A 26722-nucleotide genomic window follows, 5' to 3' on the forward strand; every position below is an offset into this window, starting at 1 on the left:
TATCCATGCAGTGAAAATGTCCATCCTATCTGGCAGGACCAAAGCAGCAGTATAGGTCACCAGATTGCATGCAGCCTCATGCACACGGCATGGTGCATTCACGGATAGATGGTGGTCCCTAAGAAATGCAATGCCTCAATTGCAGGACCACCTAATCCTAGTCTCTGTTGCAGAAGACTGGTAAAAATAAGCAATTACATAAACAATCCACATATTCTAACCATGAGTAAAAGAAATGTCTATAAGACTACTAGACTGCTTCTATGTCATGACAGACAATCGGCAAAGCGGACATCAGACAGCACTGGATACAGGTGGTTTTTTCCCTGTCACTAGCAGAACCAATGCCTCAATACCAAAATTCAGTTAGCTGCGCTTTGAACAAACATCAAAGTAATGGCTTCCATACTCAGCATTTGTGTTCAAAGGCTAATCTAAGAGTCTCCATGTCATCTTCAATACCAACATCTGCATTCCACTGGATATAAGAGGGCATTGCAACTGATCAAAACCAATCAGTGTCCAAGCAACCACTCCTTCCACATACAGTGCTGAGCTCTGCTGAGTGTGAAAAGTTATAGCCCATCTGGCAGGCTTTTCTAATAGTAATATTATCAGGCAATTTGTACATGTGACTTCCAGATGCAATGCTTTTTCTCTCCTCTTTGAATCTGTTGCATGAGTCCACAAAACTTATTCAACTTCCTACGCAGCTAGTTCTTGGTCTATATTTGATGTTAAGGAAGCACATGCTGAAATCGACCCCCACCACCTCATTTTCTGATAGAAAGGAAACAAGGACCTAGAATTTACTGCTAGGAAGCCAAAATCCGTATTATGGATAATATGGTGAGCTGCTTAAAGACCACTATCATCAAGTTAGAGTTTGAGGCTCAAAATTCAAGTAAACAAACTAAAAATATCAGCTTAGCATGCTACATCAGAAAGGGACAGATCAGTATGGCAGAACTGGTGAGTGCATAGGATATCAGATGATCAAAAGGGTCTTAAGTTTGATGATGGAGGCAGCTGAGGAAATATAAAGAATTAAGCATAATCAAAACAAAATATCCATGTTTATATTAAGAACTTCACCCATAAAACGAAAAAAATCTGAAGCATCATGGGGATAATATGATATACACAAAGTGTGTATCATATTAGAAAAATAAATGCTGTACAAAAGTGTATAATTGACATTAGAAAAATAATAAAGCAAGAACATGACTCGTCTATTTTTGATACATCAGAATTTGAGTTTCAAGGCATGTTCCATCTCCAATATGCCCTTCAAATGTAAATACAGTAGCGCATGAGAGCTACTTGCCATGAAAGGAGCAAATTACCGCAAAAACATCAAGAGGTTGGGCCACCATGCATCACATAAAATCTCAAATGATCTTTTCGCCAGCTGGTGCAACAGCACTGATATCTTGCTGGAATACTCGGATTGCAAAATGAAATTACATCCTGCAATCAAGGATCAGGCACTTATTGCTCTCACAAGATATTTGCTGCCACATATCTACATCTAATTTAAAATAATAGACTGGGTTCAACAGTTCATTCAAACAATACTGAATGATGGTCGACATTTTTTCAGGTAAACATTAATTAGAGAATAAGATCAGTAGAGATAAGTTCCAGTGTAAGCATTATTCATCTAAGACTCGGTTTTAAACTTCATTCTTGATGTCTTTACATTTCTTGCTATCTAAAAGCAGGTTGCTTTGACTGTGTGAGAATGTGAAAGTAATTTAATTGTAAGGTGATCAGATATTTATAATTCCTGTACCTTTTAAATGAAATGGGAAAATTGTATGCTGCACATGCCCAGGGGCCTGCTCAATTGCGGAAAGAATGCAACAGTAAACAGTATAGAATGACTACCATCCATGGCTTAGTTAGTATACAGAACTTTCACCACCAGCAGAAATCTGTGCAGGCATTTAATCAGATAGCATACAGTGGGCTGATGCATCTGTCAATCAAACATGTACCCTTAACTATCAATTTCAAACCAGAGTGTGGAAACTAATAACATTTTAACATGCAGAAAAATTCACTATTAGCAATTATTTTAACATCAAACATATTTCATTGAGGGATGCAATGAGATGTCTAAAACAGATTGGAACTTATCAATGCTGCATGACCAAGCAACTGTTACAGCTATTAAAGACAATTTTTTTCAACAAAATGATTACTTTCACCAGCACACCCCCAGTAGATAGATGGTTGTTATCATGCAATCTGAAACATCTTCATATATGAAGCCTCCATGAGATGTGATGTAAACGATTGCCAGATAACCCAGGCGGTGGAAGGAGAAGACAAACTATACTTAAGCAAATGCCCTACCCAGGCACCCAGGCAATTACTCATGCAACTGACTTTGCACAAAGTCCTGAATTTAGCTGCTATATTTACAATTTTAGATTTTATACTGTTTCAAGTAAAACTAACATTTTAATATGCCTCATAGCATGTACACTGAATGTATTTTAAGCACTTATTGACAATTGAAGACAACTTTGAGTTCTGTGGTAATTCTAAGATATGCTTGTATAGGAAACAAATTAGAACTAACAACATGTGTCACTGCTATCTAGCTCAAACATTAGAAACTTTGGTGCTTCCTTGATGTCCTTGATTTTGATTGATTGCCTTTTTGACTACTACTACTATGTCTTATACTTAAAGCAAGGAAACCTCGTTTTTTCCATTTTTACTGAATTGGTCGGAGCGTAGACGAGCGAGCAGAGCCCAGGAAAGAGGTCAGACCGTCATAGAGCAGTCGACTAGAAGGAGTTCTTTGGTTTTTATTCCTAGTATTACTACGTAGAAAGAAGAGTCCTTTGCCTTAGCACGGAGCGATCCTGCTTGGACAAAACAAAAAATATTGTCGATGAATAGAAGCACGTCTTGTTCATTAACATCCCGGAAATATTCCACCATGGTTAGGGCAGTTAAACCAACTCTCATACGAGCTCCCGGCGGTTCATTCATTTGACCATAGACTAAAGCGACTTTCTATTCCGCAATATTTTTTTCATTAATCACTCCGGATTCGACTTTTTGAGGGTTGGATCTCAGATTTAAGTTTTTGAATGAAACATTTTGCGGTCAGTCGTGCATCACTTTTTTCTATTTTTACTAAAGAGATTAAATCAAGTTAACTTCTTTTTTTAACATGGACTTCCTATCCTTCACATAAAAGGAAAAAGAGAGATTTCTTTACAGTCCAATCCAGCGCATGGCACTCCTTCTTTAGCATCAATGTAGCATTCGTAAAAGAAAAGGCCACCAGAAAACATTATAGATATTCATTTTTTTGTACATATGCATAAACATATAGATATAAACCCTCCATGAACACATATCAACATGTAGTTGCTTCTGCAAACATAAAAGGCGGAACAACATTTTCCTTCCTTTTTAACAAAATAAAAATGTGAACATGCTAAATCTTACAAAATGCTTATGAATTGCAGTAACCTTGGAAAAGAATATATCATATGAAATAGCAGCTAATCAAAGATGCAAGTAAATTTATAAAAGAAGCAGACCAAAACAAATCCAGTTCACATACTAATGATTCTAATTCATAGCACATGCACTAAAGATAGAAATAATTAAGAGAAACAGTACTTGAATCATGAGGAACCAACCTCTAAGAAATAGAAGATTATTGCCATGGTTGAGAAAGTGAGATGGTGGAATTTGATGCATTTAGTCCTTGATGTCCATATATAGCAGACTTAAGCACATTGTATTGCTCCCTCACTGAATTATAGAGAGCCTGTGTAAAAGCCTCCTTAGCCTGCAGAAACCCCAAGTATATCACTTGAGATCTGACATGACAACTGAAAATGATATACTGCAAGTCTTTAAGTATGAGACAATGCATATATGAATTGACTATAGCTACTTTTTGCACAAATCATGGTATGCCGTACCGTACCGGATGGTACCGGGCATACCGTACCGGTATCAGTACCAAAAAAAATTCCATACCATACCGTATCGATACTATGCTAGCGTAGCACCGGTACGGGATCCGGTACCGGTACATCGAACCTTGGTACAAATAGAAAAAAGAATGGACTAGAGATCTCTCTAAAGAGTAACAAGAAGGATACAGTTGAGCAAAGCAAAATTGTTAGGCTAGGTATTTACCAGGGAAAAATAACAATATATTATTAAAACATGTGCATGAATCTACTTAGTCAGTATAAAAGTGGTATTTCATTAGCAACCATGCACTAGTAGGTTTGGAGGAAGAAAATGGGAGAGAATGTGGAAAGAAATTAACGGATCTTTGGAAGAAAAAATGAAGGCAGCGAATGGTTTATAAATTAATTAAATTAAGCAAGAAAGTACATTAAAGACAGTTTTAATAATAAATGTGCTAAGAAATTTGATACTAATGGACCAATGATCTAATCATAGCAATATTACTAAAGATTAGCAGTTAGAAATTTTAAAAGAAATATGAGGGTGCAATGACCAAGAACAAGACGGCAGAACAGTAAGGGAAATTTTGGCGTCCTTCATCAATATATATACACATCAAAGACAATTACTACTACAAAATTGTACCAAATGTGATGTGGGTGTGGATGAGGGAATTGTTTAGAGAGTCTAAGATATTAGTATGAGGAAAGAAAAATGGTGGTAAAATGTCAACATCAAAAAGGCTAGTAAGCAATAAAGAGCAAATTGCAAAGATAACTTGAAAAAGACATAACTACCCAAATAATAGCCAAAAGGCTGGATACAAGGTTTTCCGTAGAGATCGGTACTAAATTGTACCGGGTGTGTACCGTACCGTATCGGTACTGAACCAGTATGCTATACTATACCGTATCGACACTCGATATGCTGAGTTGTACTGTACCGAACTATGTACCAATACTAATAGGATGGTATTAGTACAGGATCCAGTACCGAGATGGCAAACCTTCGCTAGACATATTAAGTACGTATGAATGATATGTAAAAAATTGTCATGCTTAAGAGAAGTGAAGAATATCTAAAGATCAAACTAGAATGTTCAAAATACCTGATTTAGATTATTTGACTAAGTATACAAAGATCAAATATTAAAAAAAATGATCTAAGGAAACATATTTGGATCTTAGATATTTATTGGTAAATGAGCTTGAAATTTGTTCTTCAGTTCCTTAAGGGTATACATGCATATATGGAAGAGGAGTACATGAGTGGTAACCAAGAAGGAACCCAATTAAAAGATGAGTTAAGAAGAGAGAGAAAGAGAGGGAGTGAGAATAGAAGGAAAAAAGAAAAAAGATGGGCAGACTCATGAAGATACTCATGTACTAAATGAGTAATCCATGCAACCCTTACTCAGGTTGGCTGAATAAGTGGACGCATACTAAAAAATAAACAAGTCATGATTCAAGCATAAGGACCTGATTGAGACCTGAACATGAAAAAATATAATCATAAGCAGGTAACTAATGGTAACACTCGAAGGTAGGAAATAAAAAGTATCCTGACGTGTTTTGTACTCTCTCCACCAATTGGTTCATATATATGTCCAATTTCCAATTTAAACACATTAATTGGAACAGAAGTGCAAGAAAATGTCTCCACACAAAATGTCTCTCCAAAGTCCCACCATATCACTATTCCTTGCTCTAAACCTAATGCCTCCATCAAAGCCTCACCATTAAGAATGTCCGTCCTACGACCAAATTGAAGGCATTCACACTCTACCCTAAACCTAAACATATAGTATCTCTCTGAAAAGACACATTATTATTTCCAATGCTCCAAAATTGTAAATACAACAAGACTGATAAGGCTATAATGAAGTTCCTAAAATTCCTGAGAAGTTACAACTGAAGCACTTTATTTGTTTAGGCAACAAAAACCAAGTCAAATAAGCAATAAAAAAAATAAAAAATCATGGTTATCAGTCAATTTTTAATAGTTGTTTGATAGAATTCTTTAAATGATTTCTAATACCATTGTTGTCATCTTCCTCATGATCAGGGTCTGCGGTACCGATGGTACCGGTGTAAACCAGTTTTGGTACGGCACCGAACCGGTCGAGATAGGAAAAACAAAAAAAAAATGCCTCGGATGCGCGGAAGCGCGCGGGCACACGTTCGCGTTACCATAGTGGCATTAAATGCCCCTCTATGCGGCAATTAAAGCCCACGTGGGGTAGCCCACGTGGGCTCGCTGCCCCGCACGGCGAGCCCGCGCGGGGAATCGCGGCCAGCGTAGGGAACCACGTGCGGGCACGATTCTCTGCGCGTGGAATGCGAGCAGGCTTGCAGTTCCCCACTTGTGCCCGCTTCCCCACTCACCCCTGCGCGTGGGCACGCTGCCCCGTGCGCGGTTTTTTTTTCCTTTTTTTATTTTTTTCCTCCTCTTCTTTCCGAACCCTCCTTCTCCTTTCTCCTCCACTCTTCTCCTCTCTTTCCCGGTTCTCCCCGTTCTCCCGCGAGCAAGGAAGGAAGAGAGGTCCTCCTTCTCCCGGTACTTGCCTTCTCTTCTTCTTCTATTACTCTTTATTTTCTTCTTCCTCTTCTTCTTCTCTTCTTTCTTCCTCTTCTTTCTCCTCTTCTTCCCCGCTTCTACCGGTGCCGATTGCACCGGTTTCGGTTCAGTATCGGTTTTCACAGCCGAACCGTACCGGTAGCTGTCGGCACTGGTTCAGTACAGCCTGAACTGACCGGTTCGACAGACCTTGCCCATGATCATTTGTCATCATATTACTCTTAATCAAGATCCGCCGAACCGGTACCGAACCGAATCGGTATGGCAGTGGCAGGTGGCCCATACCCAACTCGACTCGAAACTGAATTAACTCGGTGTGAACCGGCCAGTGCCAGCCGGTTCTGGGCGGTAAAGAACCAGTTCCAACCATTCCAATATCGGTTCTGGCCGATAGGGGACGAAACCGAGTAGGCGAATATAAATACGAACCAACCCAGTTTCGCAACGGGTCCGTTTGGTACTGCCTAAATTGGGTGGTTCGGCAGACTTTGCTCTTAATACGATATCTATTACATCATATCATTATTAAAGTTACCACTGTTTCTATTACAACTACTATAATTATTATTAATGCTTTTATAATTCTTGTTGTTGATATGTACTACAAGGCTGAATCATGGGCTTTGAGAAGATTTATGGATTTGTACTAGCCTAAAAATCAACCAAGCCATGCTGAAGCCAAAGAAAACCTTTAGTTACCAGCATGTGTGGTGAACAGCATTGAAAATTATGAGTTTGCACCAAGCCAAACAAAATTCTCAGTTTGGCTTCCCTGAATGGCAATCATAATCCAATCCAAGATTCATCAATCTTCCTCTCTTAGTTTCAACTTTCAAATGCTTCAAAAGAAATCTAAATGCCCTCCTTGACCAGTTTGATTTAGCTTTTACTTCAGATCATCAGACCATTTAAACCAGTTGTCCAACACTTATCTCTATACTTATTTTGCCGCTGTTCCATCTTGACATATAATCTTTCCTAATGACCATTTTCTATGTATATAACTATGAGATACCAATATATGACTATTATATTGCCAGCGATGCCTCTTCTGAATTTGTACGCACTTAATTACCAATCTCATAAAATATAGTAGCTTCTTGGTCATTTTTACCCCTCACCTTCAATGTGTGAGGGATGCAATCTTGTCGGCACAAGCTTTTTAAGTTCCTTCCCACGACTCTTTTCTAGGTAATTCCAGGTCTCTTCCCTCCTTGTCACTACTGACAAAGCATATCTGAGCTACACTTCTTACCTAAGCCTCTTCAGGTCTTCACTGGACATGACCATAATTGGTTCTCAACATTCTTGATTATTCCTAGTTCTAGCATACATCCACCCAAAAAAAAATTTCAACTCTGCCCACTTATCTTGCCCAACAAGCTGAATCATACACCATAACAAGATTTACTATCATCCCAACTCATGTAACAATCACATACCAAATGGGAGTCCCAGATGCATCATTTTCCTTCATTCAATTGGCTCTCATTCTATTAGACTTATTATATCCGTATCTTATTCTCCACAACATAGTCAAGATGACAAAATAGTCACACTGTTTCTTGGCCATCAAGTTTGATTGAACAAGATTTTTAGTTTCACTAATTGGCATCCCACATAACTCTAGTTCTACAGATTTTAAGTGTAAAGAGATATGGAAATGCACTTGTCTTGTCACAACTATTTATTATACTCTATGCATGTTATGCATGTACTTACTTCAGTATACACCCTAACTTCTTGGTTCCGAAAGAATTACCCACCATGTTGTTCTGTTATAGTATCATATGCTTTCTCAAAGTCATTAACCATATGTTGATACGTCTTCTCTCTAATTCTTTCCATTAGTTGCTTAAGCATGATAACAACTTCCACTTTTGATGCTACTAGCACAAAATTGAATTGATATTTTGCATATTTTTTGTTTTTCTTAATGCCCGTTCCATAGCCCTATTCCATAATTTCATTACAAAAATTATGTAGTGTGGTGCAACTGTGTGCAATTTTATTCCTGGAAATAGGAACCACGAAACAATTTTCCTTCATTTTGTCTTAGTTGTCCAATGCAGATGTTAAATATGTAAGGGGACTTGGTATGTGTCCTATCAGTTGGAAAATGCAGATATAGATGCAACTACCAGGTTTAGTCTCATGTGAACGTACAAACAGATAGGGACACATATTAGAAATTATGCATCCCTCCAGATAAAGTGATGGGTGCCGTGATATAGTACAAGACCAGGCACAAATTTTATGTGCACATACCTATGCTTCTGCTAAGGATGGACGTAAACATAACATGTAACAGATCCATTGATATGGCAAATCTTGAAATAATATGATTGACATGGCTGAGATATGGCAATAAACATGTACTTTTACATATGTAAAAAACCATTATATAAAGCCCAATAGGTTATCACGATGACATAGTCCACACTCCATCCAGTAGCATTAACATCCACAAACTCCATTTAATTATCACTCAAATCCATAGATCAATATCCGTACTCTATATGGTAATGTCAACATCACAACATGTAACATTAATCATCCATCATATCCATCATCAAAAGATCAACATTTATTGAACCAAAGAATATGATGTGCCTAACCAAAGCCTTTAAAAAAGAAGTTACTTAAAATTTGTATCCAATATGTATCCTGGTCATTTCCAACAAGTATCTGTATCTAATATGTATCAGATCATGTTGCATGCAATTTAAAGTATCTGTAAATCATAGATATGCATCCTTCAATGCAATTAAAAATATCGTTAATTGATAGGGTGCAAAGGATTAAGACAATCCTAAAGATATAAGCCCTTTCTAGAAAAACCAAATTACACCACCTCATGGTGCATTGTGTTTGACCCAAAAGCAGCAATTTCTCAAATTGTATTCTGGATATATTGCAAGTCACTACAAGTCATGAGCTGCATAAGAGAAATGTAGTCTACATGCATTTTTTTTAAAAAGGAAAATTGCAGATTAACACACAATGCAGTTCATCTTATCATTGGACATATAAACACTGAATTGTAAATAAAACCATATGACCACCCAATTCATGCTTTGAAGCCAACAAAAATATTATGCAGCATTAGTACACAGCTAAGAGATTAAATTGATAGCTTATAATAACCTCTTCAGGAGTCTCACAGCCAGAAGTAACTTCATTGAAGTTCAATTCTGGAGCCACCGATAAGCCAACTCCGTGGAAGGAAACTGTTCTTTGCTCACCAACTTGCTTTTCTACCTGAGAAATACAAAAAAGGGAAAACAGAAGATGATGCTGTCCAATAAAAAAACAAGCAAAGTTCGTGTGCTTGTTCTGTGTTTGTTGGGGAGGTAGTGTTATCTAATACATTCACAAACTCTTAAATGAATGTGAGAGCATACCTGTGGTGGTGGAGGCATGACTTCATAACATAGCAATGATAGCGGATATATATGCCCTGGAACACTAGAATGCTCCACAAGCCTTCTCATATTGTCCACCGAAGACACATCAAATGGTGCCTGACCTTGTAAATATCAGTACCACTAATATATTACAGATAAACACAATGAAAAGGCAAGCATAAGGGAAAGAAAGAAGAATCATAAGTATATGTTGATGCATGCAAAAGCACTTCTGGAGTTGTGAAAATTATGCGTAACATCAGATGTAGACAAAGGGAAACACTGGTTATAGCCATACTTCAGTTCTACCTTCACTGAATCCATTCACAAAATTAAAAATTCCTTGTTGATTCTAGTTCTAAAAGAATCTTACCATGACAAGGATTCATATTTTAAGGATTGACTGAGGTTGTTCTAAGATTTTATAATCAGCTTCTAATGAGGTTGGAGAAGAAACATATCATGGCAGAGGGAACAATACTATGTTGCATGGGTAGAAATGATGGAACACAGAGCACATGGGCTTAACATGGGCATATTAAACATGAGGATGTTGAGGTCACGGTATGGCACAGCAGTGAAAAAGCAAGTCAAAAAAGTTCACAGTTCAAGGAGTCTAAGAGCGGCTTAAATGAAGAGCATGGAAAACTACTTGAAATGTTCTAGTCATATTTGAAGGGATGGGGGGAACTTAGGGTATCCCTCTTTTTTTTTTTTGTCACTGACTAATGCAAAACAGTAAGTCTAAAAAGATCTTCACCAAGAAAGGAAAACCAGAAAACTAAACGTACTCCAAGTCACTAATTAATATTATAAAGCTCAATGGCTTACATCCAGGGAACTCAAGAAAGATAACTTAATTACATAGCATTCTGAAGGGCATGCAGTGGATAAAATGTATTACAAAAGAAGCACCTAGCAAAGTGCCCACAACAATGTCTTGAATCCAAGTATCGAATTTCTTGTGAACATTCTACACATTATCCAAAACTTGGGTAGCATGTTTTCCTTCAACATGACACCAAGAAAAGCTGACTTATACAAAGATACATACAGTTATGATTGCAATTCAGGGGTTCTAATTCATTTCACTTAAACTAAATCCATAACCTTACTTCTTATAAATCATGATAGCATAGGCTATAAGTTTAAGAAAGTGAACTTGTCCAACAAAATGCATGTTATTTATATGCCCTTTTCTCTTTCTTATATAGTCCCCTTGTTTTCATTTCCTCAGAATCTGACATTTTGTCTGCTTTCCTTATATCAACAACTATTAATGATATCATCTTTCATTTATTTAACACTGCTAATGTCGCATCATAGCCCAGAATCATTCTTGCATTTATTTAACACTGCTAATTGCCACATCCTAGACCAGATGAAAAAGGTGGTGGGCAGAAGTTAGGGTGACAACCAGTTGCAGAAAGCTTGTTCAATTATGAAATGAATCCAAAATTCTAAACTTGATATTCGTAACTGTTTGGACATCACCTTAACAACAGAGATGGTGCTAAATAGAATGCCTGGCGAATGAGGATTCAGAGAGCCAGCTGCAAATAGTGTTTTGATTTGTTTCGCTTATATATTCAATTTTTATGGAAACTATTCTATCACTACCTTTCATGTTCTTTTCCCCCCAAGTCACCATCCTGTACTGCAATCTTAACTGTAATTTCTTTACCTTCTTTTCCTTTATATACAAAATTTAATGAAGTTACTTGACCGCTATTCTTTGCATTTGAGCTGTTTATCTTAGTATGTTATCAAGCAGAAATTGGGAAATCTGTTCCTAGGATGTAATAGAAGCAAAACTTGATTCTTTGTGGACTAGCATTTATGACAGGACCTACTGCACAAAGTTATTAACACACCATGCAGTGAAGGCGAACCTCATTGTATTATTTGTAGGAACATAGCATATATATGTATATATACACACACACACACACATATTATCTACAAACACAACGTGTATATTCCCTTAAACTGCAGGACCTTCATATCCAAAAGAGTTGCAGGGTACAATACTCCAAAATGATATACTCAGATCTTTTAGCTTGAATTTTCAGAACTGTTCCTTTCTCACGATTAGGAAAGGCACTGTATAGTTGAATGAAAAGCCGTATAGGATGATAATATACTATAGAATATGAGACCCTTGAAATATCACTAATAACTTCTATTAGGATTTTAATAGCCCATATATGCTGCTAATAAGAAAAATCATATTTAAAGAGGAAAAGGACCAAAGAAAATTCTGCTACATGCCAAAGATGGATCTATGGAGTTTTTTTTTTTTTGCCGCAACGGATGACTCATACACTTCTAGTATGGATACATCCAAAAAAGTCAAAAAAAAGCAAGTCTTGGAGCGATCTAGGCAACCCCCTCTCCCAAACCCACATGACCCCTCCGGAGTGAATGGCTACATATGAAGCCACCCAATCTGCGGCTCCATTAGCCTCTCTATAAACATGCATGGCCTGGAAGGCAACATCGCCACTAACCATTGCCCGAATACGGAGTTTCTACAGCCTCACTGTCTTCAAAAAATAGCAGATCCAGTATAATGAGTAGAAAGAAAAATCAATGCTCATACAGTCATTAAAAGAATGACATGGATAGATCAGAATAGAGACCAAAAACCAAGTTGGCTACAAGAGAACTTACAGGATGCCACTCCCCCGTGATTGGATCAGGACGATCCCTGCCACCACTTGGTGCAATCCATATTATTTGCGATCCACCCCTACATTTAGTAAATCTGAATCAGAAGATATACACAAATAGAAATCAAGCCATACAAATAAAAGGAACCCGTAAATCTGACAAAATAAGCATCAGCAATCAAATCATTAGAGAAGCGTAAAGATCACAAGTAAAACATATATTCTCAGAAAGGGAGAAATGTAGTTATAGTTATTCAATGCTTGAGCACTATACTATGTAGGCAATAATATAAGGAACAATATCAAAAAGGAAAAGCGAACCACAACATATGAAGCTTCTAGAACTAAGCAAATGCTTCCATCGCTGGAAATATATGTAACTCCCATATCTGAAGAAGAGCGACCAACAATAGAACTTGAAAATTACTTAACTTATTAACTAGTCATTTTATATACTAGTATTCAGCACATGCAATGCACTTGAGGAAAGTTATTATGATCTATGTGATTTGTTGTCTCAAAATCCTCATAACTTATAGAGGAGTCAAAATTTTTTGGTAAACCATAAATAAGTCCAGTTTCTTTGAAAGTGATTCTGCTAATCAAATAGGGACAGTCAGCTGATATTTGGACTTTGGAGTTTCAAAAATCCTGATATTTTAGGATGCACTCCGGTATCTCCGTGGCCGAGGCAAGAAAGATGGATATCGCTGGAAGACTTGAGAGAGTTGAGCAAGAAATAGGAGAGGTGGAAAACGAGAAAAAGTAATCCAATTAATCACGTGAGAGTCTGTTGAATGTCTGATAGACATCTCATGAAAGTTCTCATTATATATTAGTATAGATGGGGAAATACAAAAAAAGTTCAACACAAATCTCTGACCAATAATTGTGCAATAAAGGACTGTGAAAAAGATTTGCAAAATGTCCATTCCAACTGAAAAAATCTCTCATAATAGCCAGTCTAATTCAGTGATAAATGAAGCACAAAGGAATGCGAGTATCAAAGAAATCCGAGCAAACATTAATTCACCTCATGACAGAAATAATTTTTTGGATTATGACAGCTACAACTACATAATATTGTATCATGAATTCCCTTACCCATTTTTCTTTTAATTGATAGTAAGTTACATATCATAAACTAAAAGTCCATACAAAGGTGAGCAGGTATCTCTAGAGTGTATGTCAGTACTCGTAGTGACAATAACTAAAGTGACCAGAGGGTACACCAAGGTTCGTCGTCTCGGTACCAAACCCTGTACCGATGCCATACTAGCACTGTTTCGGTACAGTATGGTACGGGGTCTTTTCAGCGTACTGAATAACGGTACGCCTTATGAACTGTATATTGGTACCGAACCGGTAAGGTATGCCCCGTACCACCCGGTTCAAGCCGGTACGGCGAACCATAGGATACACCATATTGGTTGGAACCTAAAACATCAAAAGTAGATCAACAAGCTCGCAAGTTTGATGTTCACAAGACTAAAAACATATTTAAAGTCATAATCATAGCCCAATGCCAGCAATTGACTCAACATGTTCTTGCATGAGCAAAAATCTTATTTAATGATATATTTTGCCTTAGGTGCCACTTGAAAAGCTTTCTAGCACTCCCACACTCACGAGTTATTGCTACAGTGATCTTATGATTCTTATCTACTTCACTTACTGATTTAATTCGAATTAAAAGACATCTTCATAACATGGTGACCTGGGGAGCGCATAGTGCTTAAGCAGAAGGCAGATACTTAGGTAAAGTAATCGATGTTCACAAATGTATAAGAAGATATATCACAAATTAAAAAACAGATTAACTAAAGGTACAGTTTTAGCTAGTGACAGATAATACATTAGCTAGTGAACTGGCTGTTCTCCCTACAACTTATACAGTACGATAAGCTCAAAGATCAATGTTAATGCAACAAGCACAATTTATATTCAAATATCTGCTAATTTCTCCTTAAAGCATAAGATGTCATCAACAGACATCTTAGAACAATCATAGTTTCAAAAAAGTCCAAACAGCAACCTTTCCATCTTTTTATTGTCTTGCCAAAAGCAGCATAAAACCCCTTTTTTTCGAAGATGTCAAGTTAAAAAGAAAAACAAAGTGTAGAGGCAAGCAACATAAGACATGATAGACATTGCTCTAATTAAGTATCAGTATAATTGAAACCTTCATTCCATGAGCAAGGTAACAGTTTGCTTTCTGTTTACGGTCAAAATGTTATAACTTCATAGTGCTTATGAGCCTGTTACAATTTGCGATTATGTTTTCTTCCTTTTCTTATAGTGATGTGTTTTAAGAGTTGCTTAGTAAAAAAATGGAAATTTCAATGACCTGTAGCAAAAATTCACATAAGCAACATATGTAACAGAATGATGTGCTTTTCAAAAGCTCATATGATTTGAAAGCACAGCACAGTACATATTTCTCTTGGTAAAATTAGGGGAAAAAAACAACACAAGCATACTTTAGAAGCAGAGCCATTTCCTTGAGGCTTCGGGTATTTGCTCTTCTTTTCATCTCGATTAGCTCAGGAACATCATCCATGTGCTTTTTTGAATACACACACAGAAGATTTCTGGTAGAAAACAATATATACCAGGATGAATAAATAAACAGTACATTATAAAAGATATCCATGCATATCAAATTAACAAGGCATCACAAAGACCTTCCCATGCTGAAGGGCTTGCAAAGTGGATCTGTAATAACTCTATCTCCTGCAACAAAAACCTGATGCATAAAAAATGAAGTTGATCCATATCAAACTATCATAGTATACTTTATTAGCAGTTGACAAATATATTCAGAAGGATGATAATAAGTTGATCTACCATGGTCTCAGCAATATATAAATTCGTCCTCTCAAGCAATAATGCAATAATTGCCGGATCCGCTTCCGACTGATGGTTGGACATCAACACAATATTATGGCCCTATACAAAGTACAAGGGAAATTTATGACCACATATGGAACAACTGAAAATTGCAAAAAAATAAAAGAAGTGGGCAAATAATTCAAGCATGTAGGCGTACCGGTCGCCTACCGGACCAGTACGGTTCCGGTTCGGACCGATGAGAACCGGTACCGAACCTGCTAACAGACCCGCGCGGATGCGCGCGAGCCGCGTTAAATGCCACAGAGTGGCATTTAATGCCACTCTAAGCGCATTAAATGGCCCATGCGGGCGCACTGCCTCGTGCGGGCGCGTTTCTAAGTGCGGGGCCCACTGCCCCGCACGAACACGCGCGCGCTGTGTTAAATGCCACAAAATGCCACTCTGTGGCATTAAATGGCCTACGCAGGGTAGCGGTTCCAGATGTTTGAACTCTATTTATTTGTGCTAGTAATATCCAAGACTTCTGTACTGAAAATAGATAGAGCGACAAAAATCGGAGCCAATATGCAACATGTTAAAATAAAGATTACTAAAGTCTTCCATAAGTAGTCCTCATTGTGCAATACATGAATTCAGCCTAGTGTAGATATATAGCTTTCTTTTCTATTATTCTCTCTCCAGCCTATGAAATTATATAAAAAAGGCATGTTAGCACCCAAGTACTTCAACATATTCCAGAATCAACTTCAGAGCTAGACTCAGTCTTCGACTTTCAATTGACAAAACATATCCGCTGAAATTTGATTTAGCAATCCTTGTGATCTTTTGCCTCATGTATGCCTCATCATAAGATATTCCCCTATGAAGTTCATCAGAGTTCAATAAAGCAAAATTACACCAAAAAGCAGTAGAACATGGCAATGTGACAATCGTATAGAGCCCAACTTTGTTATGTAAATGGAATGGAAAAAAAGAATTGGTTGAAGACATGAGAATAACAACATATTTGCAAGAGAATTCAAATGGGCCCACTAACCAACAAAATATAACAATACATCCCTATGCAGAGACATGAAGCTAATCTATTATATAACATGAAATCTAGTGTTTGTGTTACATGAGGTGCTCGCATTGTCAGCAGCTCCACATCTTCCACGTAGGTGAAGTTTCCCATGTTGGATCCCGTTTAATTAGGGCAAGTGTCCCTTGGATTTTGTGAATTCTGATTATAATAAGGGCTTAAGGTAATTACGTAGTAGTGAAGGGTTACCTTAATGGAGGGTGACTCTTCATGGGTGTAACTACCTGCAGCGTTTGGTCCCTGGAGAAAGCTATAAATAGCCTGTTAGACCCCTTCTCTAATGCACGTATTAAGAGCTCTCTCTCCAGAAGATCCTTCTGCTAATCGCTGTTTAGATCAGAGTTATTTTCGGTTGATCACGATTGCGGATCAAATTGCACACATTTCAGAATTTCGGGATGGATCTAGCGAGTCAAGGTATGATTTATGATTTATTGAAGTTTAATTATTTCATCAATGGTATCAGAGCGAATAGATCCTAAAATAAATCATACCCGTTTCGTCTGTTAGTTGCAATGAGTTGAGAGCCCATGTTATTTAAACATGTGAAGTATTTTTGGCTAGCCGATGTGGGACAAAACTCCTAACTTTGGATGTTGTCCCCTTGCCCATGTTACTTATTTAAGTGGAATTATGTTTGTCTAGGCGATATGAGACTAAACCCTTCACCCTTTCCCCACCACCTTCCACCCCTATTTGAGAGTCAAGAGAAGAGAGAGGACTCGGGCCGTGGTCACACCACTGCGGCCCGTCGCCCCGTGCGGCCGACGCTGGCATCCGGCTCGCCGCCTCCCGGCGACACCGAATTCGGTGGAGCCGCCGGCATTCACAGCCGTACCATGCGGAGCCATCCTCTCCTCCTCCCATTTGGCAACTGGAGAAGGCCAGCGGCCCCATGACCGCCATGGGTGCGGGCAAAGGAAATAGAAAAAAAAGGGGGGAGAATGAGAACTCGGCCATAGCCATGGCGGCCGACCGCCATAGCCCAACTTTGTTATGTAAATGGAATGGAAAAAAAGAATTGGTTGAAGACATGAGAATAACAACATATTTGCAAGAGAATTCAAATGGGCCCACTAACCAATAAAATATAACAATACATCCATGTGCAGAGACATGAAGCTAATCTATTATATAACATGAAATCTAGTGTTTGTGTTACATGAGGTGCTCGCATTGTCAGCAGCTCCACGTCTTCCACGTAGGTGAAGTTTCCCACTTTTCCCTAACTATATCGCCTCTATGTTTAAAATCCTTTACCAACCAACCACATGGCCTCTTTATCTAGAATACTTTCTCAATACAAACATCTAGAATCCTTTTTGTTTGTGAACTCCTCTTGAAACTCACCAATGTGTATACAAATTTCCCACTTCATTCTGCTGTTCGTGTTTTTCGAACCATATGCATCACATGTGCCAAACAATAGTACATCTTTACTAAATCTTCAATGGTAAGTACTAACAAGCAGTGTGTGAAATCTCCATATCATTGGAGAAAACTTCCAGCTTTCGTTCAATTATCATGATGATGTCTTTAACAAGCAGTTAGAGAAGGGGGAAGAAAATGCGCAAGCAGCTCTTGACCAGGTACCCTACTATGCAAGAGGCATGTAATGAAACATGAGCCACAAACTCCACAGCAAGCAAAAGTGGCTTGCTACTTGCCTGTCTTTTTCCTTTAAACCATCACATGTGAAAATCCTTTTGGGGCAAAGTATCTGTATGCCCTTGTAGAATTTTCAATGGAGTATTAGCATTACATGAACCCCGCCAGTTAGCATTATAAATTCTTCGATTACAATGAAGAATTTAGGAAATTAAAACCCACTAAAACTAACCCAAACTCTTCTTCCTCCATTTCCTCTCATGGTGCTTTATGGTACATTCCTAATAATTTAGATTTTATCAAGCGGCTAATTTCTCAGATTTCCTCCACCCAGGATGATGGACCAGGTTATTAGTTTTCACTTTTCAATATCAAAGTCTACTACAGATATGCTTTCAGAATTCTTATTCCAACTTTCTATATCTACTGAAATGTTGCTGTTTTATGTAGAGCTCCTGTGAGTCCTCATTCACACTTTTGTCCTACTGCGTTAAAAAAAAATTGATTCATCTCAGACTCAAGGAGCACGTCATGGATGCAAATCAAATGCAAGGATGAAAGCTTGGAACCTGGAAACACGTCCAGCTGATCAAAGATAAGATTAAAACTACTTTTTCCAAGCCCACCATACAAAGTTCCCCATCTCGATACTAGCCCCGTCCTATTACAGTGTCGGTACATGGTACATTACGAGATGGCGAGGCTTATTAAGTTGTGGTACGGTATAAGACTACATATTAATACGGTATGGTATGTCCGGTACAGTACGGACTTTCTAATCTCCTTATAGAACTTCTGCAACAAATCACTAAAACAAATTTTAGTGCCACTACTGGAGGCAATAAGTGTAGATGCAAGAGAGCATCATCTTTAACTAAGGCGAATGCAGCATCCAAAAGGAGGAAAACATTTTTTAAGGTCATAGACAACAGAATTTAGCAATACATTTTTCAGTTTTTTTTCCTTTTGACATGCGAAGCCTGAACATCAAACTAGATGGAATGCTTGTGTGACAAATAGATCGTGGTCACAAGAGCTGACCAATTCCAGGCAAACCAACACGTACCACACCAGACCAGTATCAGGTATTCAAGCATGCTTGCCCACTTTGACCCATGCCAAACTATGACTCAGTGCCAAGCAAAAAGTCCTTTTTTTTGTTTACTCTTTTTCTTTCTTCTTTTTTTTGTTTGTAGGGAGAGGGGGAGGGTTCAACAAGGCAAGACAGTGGCTAACACAATCTACACAAGCAACACTAAATCCTTTAATAAACAAATAATTAGGGAGAGAGCCTACCCAGGAGTCCTAATAGAAACAAAGATGTACTGGACTAACAAGTAAAAGCAAACAAGATATTCTAAATATCAGTTGTTACCCGTTCTTATACTAGTAAGCATAGAAAGTAAAAGAGAATTGTTGTCATAATGTCATGTAATATTAGGAAAAAGGGACTTCTTAATTGTTAGACAAGCAATTCCTTGTAGGTTGAGCTCATTTTTTGCATACATTAGTCACTTGCGGAGAATGGCATTTCATTGGTACAATAGGCACATACTGATCACAAGGTTTTCGGAAAAAAAAAACTAAGAGATAGAACTGAGCTATGTCGAAGATACAATTTTCTGGAGGATCAATTGAATTTATGGAGGGATTTAAAGGAAAATCATTATATGCATTTAAGTAGTCATCCTTAGTATGAAAAACTTGCTGATTGATGTAGACATGCCAAGAACTTAGCCAATTTTATAAGGCTATGGTTTAGGCAATGGTAATCACGCTTTGCCGAACCGATCCGAACCGACCGGGTCAGCCCGGTACAGACCCGTCCGGCCTGAAACCAGTACCCGGACAACGTGGATACCAGTTCCAACTGTTTTCGAGCTAGTACCGACCGGTACGCATGCATACCAGCCGCGTATCGGTCTCATACCGGCCCGTACCAGTGCGAACCGGCCGGTTCGCATCGGTACCAAATTTTTTTTAGCACAGCGCGTGCGCTGTGGTGTGAGGGTGCATGGCCCTTTCATGAAAGGTTGAGAACATAAAACCTCAAATTTCATTCCCAGATTAAAACTAATTTAGTTGAAGAGACAGCAGAATAATCTCAGGGCATCTTCAACACTGCTAAATAATCAAATAGTTCTAGACAGAAGAAGAATCTTAATAACATATTTAGATGCATGTGCTATGAGACACGCAAGGATATTTATATGCATTTCATTCAAGACAATACTAATTTTAACTCTTTAATAGCGGACAATGATAAAGGAGGGCCAATGCATGATGCTCCTGCCACTGTGGGGCCTAGGAGGGTCAGAATTATACAGCCATACCCCGCATGCAGAGAGGATGTTTCTACATTTCAAACCATGATATCTAAGTCATAATAAAGTAATGTTACCATTGCGTTAAGGCTCACCTTCAATTGATAGCAGAGAATGATAGAAACTATTAAAAAATAATGTCATGTATGGATTGGAATAAAAATTATGTGATCTCTAAACATTCACTAGCTTCTCATTATATGTTTTTTACTACACAAGAGTGAATGTGAATTCAGGATCAGAAAGTAATTGTTCAACTATCATCTAACAACAACATGATCATTCGGGTATAAATTATGGATGGCACTTAGGCACCTGCTGAAGCTTCTCTTCCATGTCAGAGAAAATGGAGATGTTGCCAACGTATGATCTTCTGAGGATACAAAGAGAAATGTTAAAATGTTGTGGAAGACAAACCACATCCACAGCTAGAAAGGAAATGCATTTGAATGAAGCCTTGGTTTGTACATTTAGAATAATGACCTGTAATTTTCAAAATTTCAAATATAAAGCAACTTTATCTTAAAAAAATGCTTGCTGTTAAACCCATTCCAAGATTGTCAAATTGACCACCCCATCAAGTCTTTTTTGGAATTAAAGGATAACAGAAGAAATGCCCTTAAAGATCTGCATCATGATAAAACTACGAGGCATTGGTCCAGCTTTATTCCCGGAGGATATGAAAATCTAAATAGTAAACTCTTTATTTTGGTAATCCGACCAACAACCAGCAAGTATGATGCACTAAAGTATGAAATTGTTTCACAACAGCCTGTCAACCTGACATTAACCATCTAGATTGGTGTCAACTTTCTAGCCAATGCAATGGTGAGCAAGCGAAGGGTTCAACATGAGACCTCGAAGATCAATTGGCAGGTCACATAATCCACCTTGTTCATCACCCAGTTAAATGTCCATGTGATCAGAGAGAGAAAAATTATTGTAGTTATAATGCAAGAGTTTAATTGGCTAGAGAAAAGAAAGAAAATTGCTGGATCTAAAGGAAGGATTGCCACCTAGACTTGTACCAGAAACTCCCATAACCCTAGATGACCAAAATAAGTTGAAATAAATAGTACCAGAGGATCTGATTTTTCTAAGGCAATAATTATGATAATATCTCATACTAATCAAGGTTAAGGTATCACTCATGGCAGAGATAAAAATGACAACTGCATCTCATGTACCATCAGCACAGGAAATGGAATTTCCTCGCTTATAAAACAGCTATAATGGAATATCATGAGATGAGAAATAAACAGACCAAATCTACTTATTTCAACTTACTTTGTAATCCATTAGAAATACTATGTGTAAATACTATATACTTAGATAAATCTATTCGTTATATGACAGCTATGATCTACTTGACACTGAAATTAACACAAATGAAAACAGACAGAAAAACATATAGTATTTACATACATTATCATCATAATAACACTATCAAGAGAATCTGCTAACATTATATAACCACAAGTAAATGAACAAAAAAAAACAGTATACTAAACCATGATCGATCACATTTATTTCAAGTAATCCAACGTGTGTTGATGCTTATACATTAACTAAGCATTTTAACAAGCCATACCCCTAAGATGAGGACTATATGATATAATCAAAAAGCACCGAAAAATATGAACCACCTGAAATCTATCAATGGCCGGATATAATTTTGACCAAACATATAGTAGTCAAAAGGTTCTCGAATTGCTTGGTGATGAGGTGAAAAAGTAAAGGGATCCTGCAAGAGATGCATAGCTTTGTCATGCCACAAAAACACCTTAAAAGTAGCTTTGGGAAGAAAATGTTTTGATAAAACACATGAGCACATCTGCAGGTAGATGGACAATTTGAGAATGTCAAAGATGAACAGTCAGACCTCTACATCCAACAAAATTCGATCAAATGCAACAGCCATATTGGATAATATGATCTCGTTTGCTCTAGGATCTCCACTTTGCAAAACCTGAGAAGTTTTAATGTTCATTGAGTTCTGCATCAAGATAAAGAGGAAGGCAGATTCCACAAACAAGAAAACAAGAACAAAATTTTAACTGTGCATAAATCAAATTCGTCAAGAGGACAGCCAAAAAATTTTAGAAGAAGGTTATATTGATACATAAGAAATCCTTTGATACATTTCAACAGAGTCCAACTTGTGCATTGAATTATGAGAATTCAATGAGATGCAAGAGACGATATTGACAGTTTCAAGAACATAATAAGAAACATATAAACAAAAATGCTGCAAATCACATAGCTCATTTGCACCAAGAACACATCAAGCTAGCATAATCATAGCCAAACCCACAGATCAAATCAAAGTACCATAAGTGATTAACTACTCTAAGTAAGCAATATATTAGTTATGCCCCTTGAATAGTATTTAAACTACAAGAAATAAGAGCATGAGGAAATTTTGTATTTTACAGTTTCTACTGCAACTGAAGAAATTATTTACCGCATTCCGGTAGTTATAATAAAGCGCCTCCAGCCCACTAGCAATATCTGAAGAAAGCCTTCCAGCTTCCACTTCCTTTCTAATATAGGAAAGCAGCTCTGCAGAAAAAGAATGATAACAATAAAAAAAGCTGATCCAGAAATTTTATGGATTTTTTAAGGATTCCAAAGTAACTTATAAGTCCACATGTCCTCAAAAGAATGCATGGTCTTGCATAATATGTTTCAACATTGCTGCATACACAACATAATGTAGCAGAGCACTTAAAGTTCATTCCATTCAGAAGTTCCATCATTGATGTAAGGTTTGAAAGTATGATGGTGGCAAAAATGTCAAAAACTCTATGGAAATCTGATGTCTCAAGTATATAGCACTACCAAATGTAAGCTCAAATTAAAACCAGAGGACCTTAAAAGGCAGAACAGTATGGTCTGGAAAAGGCTCACTTATCAAAAGTTGCATGTCTAACCCATCTATCTAGCATCTACCAAAAACTCTATTATCCAGTACATAAGAAGTGGCTGGAAGAATCCAACCTAAGTAATGTACCCTTATGAGCAGGACACAAGCAATAAACAAAACAAAAAGGTTGTTAACCAAATCAGCAAGAAACAGTTTATATGCAAGGTCAAGAACCAATGACTTCGTGAACATGAAGCACAACCCTGTCGATATGTAACAGAGTATGCAATGAAATAACTTGAAACAAGTAACATAGACTTAAGAAGGTTGAGTCATAAGTCCATTATCTTAATCAAGATTCAGTCTTTCTAACATCTGAAAATTATAGTGGCTTCCCTACAGGCACTGGTGAAACTTCACCACCTGTTGATAATTTTGAGGAGCGATCATTTTACAGCAGAGTGGAAGTAAACCAAACTGATATGGCAAACCACATTTGACTAAATTGTTTACTACATGTAATGCATTGAGGAGGAATGACCATGGCAGACGAAGGTTGACTGCAAAAGAAAATAACCTAGGCACTCTTCAAGAATACAACAATATATCATGCCGTTCTTTTGGAATATAGATTCATGTCAGATATGGGGAGTTTCTTTAATTTTCGAACCGGATGTCCTTCCCCCCATTGAATGTAGAGGGCTTATTATTTTACTCATTAACTGTACACATAATTAGAAATCAAGAAACGCATAGCATTCAAAACCCTCCAAAGCATTCAAGAACCAGAAACAAAAGTAATCATAACAGGACAAGTATGAAAAGAAGCAAGTGGGAAAATCAAGAAAGAGCCTAACCTTCTTCGCTCCGAGCCCGGAAAAAGGGCCGGGAATGCCCGACCTCCTCCTCCGCCCCGGTATCCGACGCAAGAACAGCCCTCTTCATGGCGCTCTTCCACCCCCTCGCCGCAACCTTGCTCTCCACCGCCTCCACCACGGCCTTCGTCCTCGATGTGTAGATCCCACACGGACAACGTCGAAGGCTCGACCGAACCGAAGAATCCAGCGATGTGCAAGACCGCGAAATCAAAGCCAGAGATGATCCGCCGCCAAAAACCGAAAACCTAGCTGCCGAAACCGATCCCGAAACGCGCGGCAGAGCCGAGAGCGTCAGCATCGCCGTCCAGGAAGGCGAGAAACCAACGCAAGAACTCATCAAACGATCCAAAGATCCACTCCCGCCGCGAGAACGCTCATGGAGCTCCCCGAAACCCTAACGCTAGATCCCTCCCCCTCGAACTCGAAGCTGATCTCGGTGGGAGAACTCCGTCCCAGAGACCCGTTGAGAAGTGAAAGAAGATAGGCGCTTCAACAACGACGGGAGCGGGTATTCATAGACCCACCTCCTTATCCGCGGTCATTGGTCCGATCGAAAGGTTTGCAACTCCAAAAATCACGAATTTACAAACCAAGAAAACATTCATTTTTCTAACATTTTAATTTTAGTGGGTTTTTCGAAGAGGCGGCGGGGGGTGCGAAGAGAGGCGGAGGAGGATGAGCGCACCGCGCCGTGGCAGCCCAGTCTCAGACCTCCGAGTAATGAGATGATGCAACGTGGCAGCCAGCATTGGATGCGATATACGGACGGAAGCATTTTATACACGTGCCTCAGGCGTGATGCCGGGACCGCACGGACTTCGGCGGACACGAGTCACGAGCCGAAGCGCTGTTCACGTGGTGGACACGTGTCGATCCGCGTGCCACTGAGACGGGACGGATAAGCTTAAGCTAGGGCCTAGGAGGTGAGTGATTGGATTCCGGCGAATTGGCTGCCGTTGGTCTGATCCAAGGATTCCTGACCGTCCGACAGAAGTGGCCTTGTGATAAGATCTTGGAATCTTAATCATTTAATCGGATGTTTTGTCGTCAAGTTATAATAATTCGAAAAAAGCATCGCACCAAAGGGACTTTCTTAATTATTTTGATGGAGTTAGTGAGTTCGTGATTGGAACTCTCAATTCTTAGTTTCCAGCTTCAATTAAATTGTAGGAGCCACCGATGACGACGACATTGGACAAAATTTTAGCGAGTGGATGGGCTTGGATCGCCTACGATGCGCTCTTTGAAATTTTGTGCAGAATGTGGGGTCGACATGAACGGCCCGAGTGCAAGCAGAGTTGTAGCCATTCGGAGGTGGTTAATAATTGAAAGTCCAAAAGGACGTTGTGGAATTGAAACATTGAAGCGATCCCGATAAGACCAAAGCCTGATGATGGCCCGAGGCTAAAGCTAGTCACAAGCATCGGAGCTGGATTTCACGAAGAGTCAAGGTCTCAATAGCAATATTATGCCTCATAAATAATCAAATCTTGTTTTATGATTTTAGTACTAAATTATAGATTGAGATGTACATGAAATACTTTTGAATTGTAAACTAATGATTTCTTATGTTAGCAGTGGCCGTCGTGATGGTGGTTTTATTATTACATAGTTTTATTATTTCTAGGTTTAATCCTTTAATTCTATCCAAACTTTCAGTTAATTTTCTATAGTTTTTGTTTTCTTTTCATTCTAAATCTTTGCCCACTTTGAAACATTGGTTCATGACAAAGAAACATAAACAATTAATAATACAAATCTATTACTCATTGGTCACATTATTCGTAGAATTATTAAAAGAATTAGCAATCCTTCGATAAACTATAATGAGACAAATACTTTGTTGAAGTATTTATGCAGGTTAAATCAATTATAAAATAGCTAATAATTTATTTTTTAAAAAAAAGTTAGTTGATTGTCAAACCATATATGTATAAGAAATAATTTGAACAATCAAAATATATTTTCGTTCATCAATTATTGCAGCTGAAACTACTAAGCAATGAATCAAGCACAGTGTGCTTGCCCCAATCTTGTGTATCCTATATGCATTGAATTTCTCTCCTTTTGAAATATTATTTTTTGTTTTATTGAGAATTTGTATCTTGTATGCACTGAAAGTCACCCACTTGAAATTTTATTAAAAAGTATAAATAAAAACAATATGGATTAAAGAGATGAAGAAGAAAACGAAGAAGACAAAAGAAAAATTAGTGGTACAGTCCAATTAGCTTAGAGGAATGATTTTAAGGAATGAAATCAGATGGCTGATTAGCTTGTTGCTCATGCGTTTCATGAAAATCGTATCTTACCCCCCAATATCATTGAAAGAGATAATGAGTCCAGCCAATAGTTTGATAAACATATTAAAGGTAAAAGGAGGCAAACATTACATCAGAGACCACAGAGATTAACATATGACATTGAAGCTACTCGTTGCTATGAAATTGCATAGTACCACCTAATCTTTGAATGATTGTGAAGCTTAATATCAAAAAT

General features: G+C 38.0%; 1 protein-coding gene across 4 annotated transcripts; it reads right to left on the minus strand.

Moving 5' to 3' along the window:
- Positions 1-1054: 1054 nt before the first annotated feature.
- On the minus strand, positions 1055-24970 carry LOC103714559 (glycerol-3-phosphate acyltransferase ATS12, chloroplastic). Of its 4 annotated transcripts, none has more exons than XR_003387059.2 (14): positions 24203-24970; positions 22944-23041; positions 22362-22448; positions 22126-22223; positions 20795-20852; positions 15461-15562; positions 15298-15359; positions 15094-15204; positions 12615-12693; positions 9939-10058; positions 9682-9795; positions 3672-3823; positions 1796-1937; positions 1055-1470 (listed from the first exon to the last, which is right to left on the minus strand). XR_003387059.2 is itself a non-coding variant. In XM_008801845.3 (13 exons), the coding sequence occupies exons 1-12, from the start codon at positions 24558-24560 to the stop codon at positions 3689-3691; spliced, it is 1422 nt and encodes a 473-aa protein (XP_008800067.1). In that variant the 5' UTR covers positions 24561-24970; the 3' UTR covers positions 1055-1470; positions 3672-3688. The 4 variants fall into 4 exon arrangements, 1 of the variants encoding a protein (XP_008800067.1); XR_605240.4 differs by having other exon boundaries at positions 1796-1981; XR_003387060.2 differs by lacking the exon at positions 15461-15562 and having other exon boundaries at positions 1796-1981.
- Positions 24971-26722: the final 1752 nt, after the last annotated feature.

Source organism: Phoenix dactylifera, chromosome 2 (genome assembly GCF_009389715.1).
Source record: "Phoenix dactylifera cultivar Barhee BC4 chromosome 2, palm_55x_up_171113_PBpolish2nd_filt_p, whole genome shotgun sequence".
Taxonomy (NCBI): Eukaryota; Viridiplantae; Streptophyta; class Magnoliopsida; order Arecales; family Arecaceae; genus Phoenix; species Phoenix dactylifera.

Coding starts and splice junctions, on each gene's coding strand:
- LOC103714559 (XM_008801845.3), bottom strand. CDS start 24,560: ATGAGTTCTTGCGTTGGTTTCTCGCCTTCCTGGACGGCGATGCTGACG. Junction 22,224..22,361: donor GAATTTTGTTGGATGTAGAG/GTCTGACTGTTC, acceptor CATCTCTTGCAG/GATCCCTTTACTTTTTCACC. Junction 12,694..15,093: donor GAAATGGCTCTGCTTCTAAA/GTATGCTTGTGT, acceptor TACTAAATGTAG/GGGTGGATCGCAAATAATAT.